This window comes from Pyxicephalus adspersus, chromosome 1, assembly GCF_032062135.1.
Source record: "Pyxicephalus adspersus chromosome 1, UCB_Pads_2.0, whole genome shotgun sequence".
NCBI classification, from domain to species: domain Eukaryota; kingdom Metazoa; phylum Chordata; class Amphibia; order Anura; family Pyxicephalidae; genus Pyxicephalus; species Pyxicephalus adspersus.
In genome coordinates this window covers 521,582-526,140 of record NC_092858.1, presented here as the reverse complement: position 1 = coordinate 526,140, position 4,559 = coordinate 521,582, and the positions used below count along the sequence as shown (strand labels likewise).

General features: G+C 42.6%; 1 protein-coding gene across 1 annotated transcript in view; it reads left to right on the top strand.

The window, feature by feature from the left end:
• LOC140339929 (olfactory receptor 51E1-like) overlaps positions 1-4,385 on the top strand; it is a 10,073-nt gene extending 5,688 nt beyond the window's left edge. Inside the window, exon 2 of the mRNA XM_072424888.1 lies at positions 2,559-4,385. Within this exon, the coding sequence (XP_072280989.1) occupies positions 2,593-3,555 (963 nt within the window). The 5' untranslated portion in view covers positions 2,559-2,592 and the 3' untranslated portion in view covers positions 3,556-4,385. The remainder of the gene's footprint in view (positions 1-2,558) is intronic.
• Positions 4,386-4,559: the final 174 nt, after the last annotated feature.

The window sequence follows — 4,559 nt, the reverse complement described above, 5'->3', positions numbered from 1 at the left end:
TCTCCCATGACACCTTCATGTTACCATCAAAAAGAAAATCTTGCCCAATAAACCTTCATTTATGTTCCTTATAAACAAATTAAATAAAACAGGACAGAACCTTCAAGCACCCCATTAGTGACCAGTCCTGGCTCCATGTACCCCCAAACAATGACATCTATCACTTAGCACCTAATATCTAGAAATGGATGTCAAGGATTTCACCAATTCATTCGGCTTTTGTATCCTTCAGCCTTCCTCAACATTGATCCCTCAAACATGTGTGAAGGTGAGAACATGTAGTTTAGTTTAATGACGTCAATACGTGTAATCTATCTAGGTCATGGGGTAGATGTGAAGCACCATGCAGTACATTTATTTCTAATTGTATCCCGAAAGGACATGGCGTGTAACCCATCAGATGGATGTGATATAGCGCTCAATGGACTCCAAGTAATAGAATGATATGGACAAGCTGCTGGCCCCTGATTGCACCACTTATAGTAAGCATAGAAATGTTATCTAAGCATATAAACACTGCAAACATTGGATACAGCAGAAGATATGTCTGCCCATCCCTCTTCTGAGCAATATCCAAAGTTATCGCAGTTTTGACCATACATGAGAAATAAAGAGACCTATTTAATGCACCCCCCACAGACACACAGACTGCTCCCACATTTTCCATTTTGCCATCTTGATATTGACCCCACCCCCACCTACCATTTACAGAGTAATACCTGAGGGCCCAATCACAAGGTCCCAATGTGGGGGTATGGAGAGTCCTCAGTCCTATGTAACGTTTGACCTGATGAAACTTTTAACTTATCCGGGGCCTCTTCTCTGCTCTGTGAATGATGAGAGAAGGAGGGGAAGATAGGAAGAAGTAGTTGGGGGGTCTTTGTGGAATGTTGCTTTGCCCTATGTTGAAAACCACAGGTTCACTTTTAAATCTGCCCTCCTTCCCATGAATAAATCCACCCCCTCATTGCCTTCCCCACCTTAAATCTGCCCTCCAGCCTCCTGATCATTAAATCTGCCCTCCAGCCTCCCCTTCATTCTTACACTGTTGCACCGGCTTCTCTTCTGGGCTGAAATTGCTTCCTCTGATTTCCCTGCATACAATGAACTTGTTACAATGTGTATTAGAAGCTGCAGCAAGTCAGTAAGATTCTGCCTCCCAGAGACGTCCAGTATCACCACCTCCCCCTCCCCCCAGCCTGACTTTTCTGGCCCCCTCCCTTTCATTGATTGGATTTCAGTTCTTCCCATGATGGAGGCTCTGCGTGACATCTGGGTGTTATCCCACTTGTTTTCAGCACCCTTCTATGTAAATTTTAATAAATATCAGAACGTGTCACTAAGGGCTGAAATTTGCAGAATAAAATACAAGTCCGGCGTAACTCCCAAAAGTGCAATAAACATTTCCTACTAAATTGATTCATATTCTCTCTTCAAATAAAAAACAAAGAAACAAGAAAACTTCTTCATTTCTATCCACCATGAAGAATATTTTAGCTGATTGGTTTGTTGAATCAAATTCTGATATCTCCAGATAAAAATACACAAAATCTCCTTCTACCCACCACAGTCACCCCGGGGCGATCCCAATGATATTCTTATTACCCCCCACCTTTCTAATGGGAAGTTACGGCTGCTTAAGATTCTGCCTCCCAGAGACGTCCAGTATCACCACCTCCCCCTCCCCCCAGCCTGACTTTTCTGGCCCCCTCCCTTTCATTGATTGGATTTCAGTTCTTCCCATGATGGAGGCTCTGCGTGACATCTGGGTGTTATCCCACTTGTTTTCAGCACCCTTCTATGTAAATTTTAATAAATATCAGAACGTGTCACTAAGGGCTGAAATTTGCAGAATAAAATACAAGTCCGGCGTAACTCCCAAAAGTGCAATAAACATTTCCTACTAAATTGATTCATATTCTCTCTTCAAATAAAAAACAAAGAAACAAGAAAACTTCTTCATTTCTATCCACCATGAAGAATATTTTAGCTGATTGGTTTGTTGAATCAAATTCTGATATCTCCAGATAAAAATACACAAAATCTCCTTCTACCCACCACAGTCACCCCGGGGCGATCCCAATGATATTCTTATTACCCCCCACCTTTCTAATGGGAAGTTACGGCTGCTGGGGACATTTTGCTCTCAATGGTTCCATCGTGTGACCTTGCAGGTCCTCTTTCTGCTCTGATTTTTCTGAATGCTGCAGAGAACATCTCACCAACTCTACATAGCACCATGTGAGCCCAGGATGGCCTTATAATGTACCACCCGGGGGCCCCTGGCCCTGGAAGGGTAATAAATGATTCTGGGGGACCTGGACCTTGTAGTGGTCATAATGTGGGAAAGGAGCACTGGGGAAATCTGTGTTTTAATAATGAAAAGCTGCCGGACAATTGAATTTTTTTCTATATGCCATCGATAAACTGAACTTTGATATGTAAATACAGATTTGTAGATGAAACATATCCATTGTGATGACTACAAACACATTTACACAGCAGGTTGTGATTTATATGAGCGATCACCCGCCTAATGTGTGGTATTTCTGTTACAGGACAAGATGAGACTTTCCTGACCAAATCTAAGACATGACAGGACCCAACAACACAGCGCAATGCAGCAATATCAGTGAGTTCACCCTCAGCGGTATACCCGGCCTGGAGGACTATAACTTCTGGTTTGGTTTTCTCATCACAATAATGTATATTGTGGCTGTCCTGGGGAATTCTACTGTTCTCTATATCATTAAGGTGGAGCCCGAGCTCCATGAGCCCATGTACATCTTCCTCTTCCTGCTATCCGTTGTGGAACTCCTAATAGCCACCACAGTCATGCCTCAGATGTTGGGGATCTTCTGGTTTCGCCAGCGGCAGATTACATACAATCTGTGTCTGACCCAGTTGTTCTTCATCCATTTCCTGTCTGCCCTGGATTCTGGAATATTGGTGGCCATGGCTGTAGACCGATATGTGGCCATTTGCCATCCTCTTCGATATTCTTCTATCTTAACCAACCAAAACATCACAAAGATCTCCTTGGTTATAATAGTAAGAGGGGCAGCCGGGATGATCCCTTTCCCATTACTCATTAGGAGGCATTCCTTGTTCAGAAGAAAAGCTCTGACACATTCCTATTGCCTCCACCAAGAAGTCATGAATTTGGCCTGTGCAGACATAAAAGTCAATATTATCTACGGCCTGTTCATCATCCTCTATGTCATGGGCATTGACTCCGTGTTCATCTCCATCTCATACTTGCTGATCATAAAGACGGTGGTGTGCCTGGTGGCTGATGCCAGTATGAAGGCCATCAGTACCTGCGTTGCCCATATATGTGCCGTCCTCGTCTATTACATCCCCCTCATCGGCCTTTCAGTGGTGCACCGATATCCGAGTGACTCTGTCCCAAACCTTCATATCTTGTTTGGAAATATTTACCTCCTATTACCCCCTCTGATTAACCCCTTAATTTATGGCATTAAAACCAAACAGATTCGGACCAGGCTTAGTAAATTGCTCACTAAATTTATTGGTCAAAGTAAAAGTTCTTAAATCCCCAAAAATATCAGAAGATTTTCATAGCAGCTCCAGTAAGATGAGATGTCAATGGGGGGTATAATTCTTCTGGTTTTCCTACTTGTTTTTGGACAAAGCGGGGAAAGGTTAGAATTTTTAGGGGTGATTTGGTTCATAAACCTGCTGGCAAAGCTTCTTTCAGTTTAAAAGAGGCCTCACCGGCAGTGTAAATATTTTTAGGTGCCCATCTTCTCCTTACATCCCATCGATAGATATTATAGTCAGCTATCCTCTGGCTTCTGTGGTGCCATCCTAGGGGAATGGTGAGCATCCCAAAATCTCACAGGAAGACTTCGCACCAAAAAGCATATTCTCAGCCTTAATGAAAGTAATGTATCATCTCCACCATGATTGTTCCAGGAGATCTGATGTCTCCTCCTATTGGCTGGCTGTGGTGCCAATCACTAGTGTGTGATCACTTCAGTTTTTTTAGTTTATAGGGTATTGTTACCAGATGTTTGACAACCTAGCTACCATAGATCAGCTGCTCCTCTCTTCTTCTATTAAATGAATAAGAGTTTTCATACATGTAAATTTAATGGTGGGTTGTGAGGTGGTCACCAACCACTGGGGAAAAAGTCCGATAAAGATCTCTCAAAAGGCATTTGTTGTCATTGTCATCTTTAATCTTGTGTATAAAGTAAACAGTTTTGATGTTCCTATTCTTCTTGAACCCTCCATTGTTATAGAGATGCCCAGTTAGGGTCAATGTTACGAAGTAGAGATTTCTCTTCCCACTGAAGAACCAAATCAATTGCAGATCCAACACCTTCCATCCACACCCTTTACCATGGTTTAACATTGTCTGTGTCCCCACTTTGGAGATTCACCATGTCTGCTCATCCTGGTAATTCTCGTCTCCAGTATGGAACATGATGGGAAATCAAACATTTGTAGCATTTCCATAAAAGTGAAAACTCCAATAATGAGGAATAAAGTTTTGTGTGAGGGGGGATTCCCTTCACTTTCCAAGTTGTTTC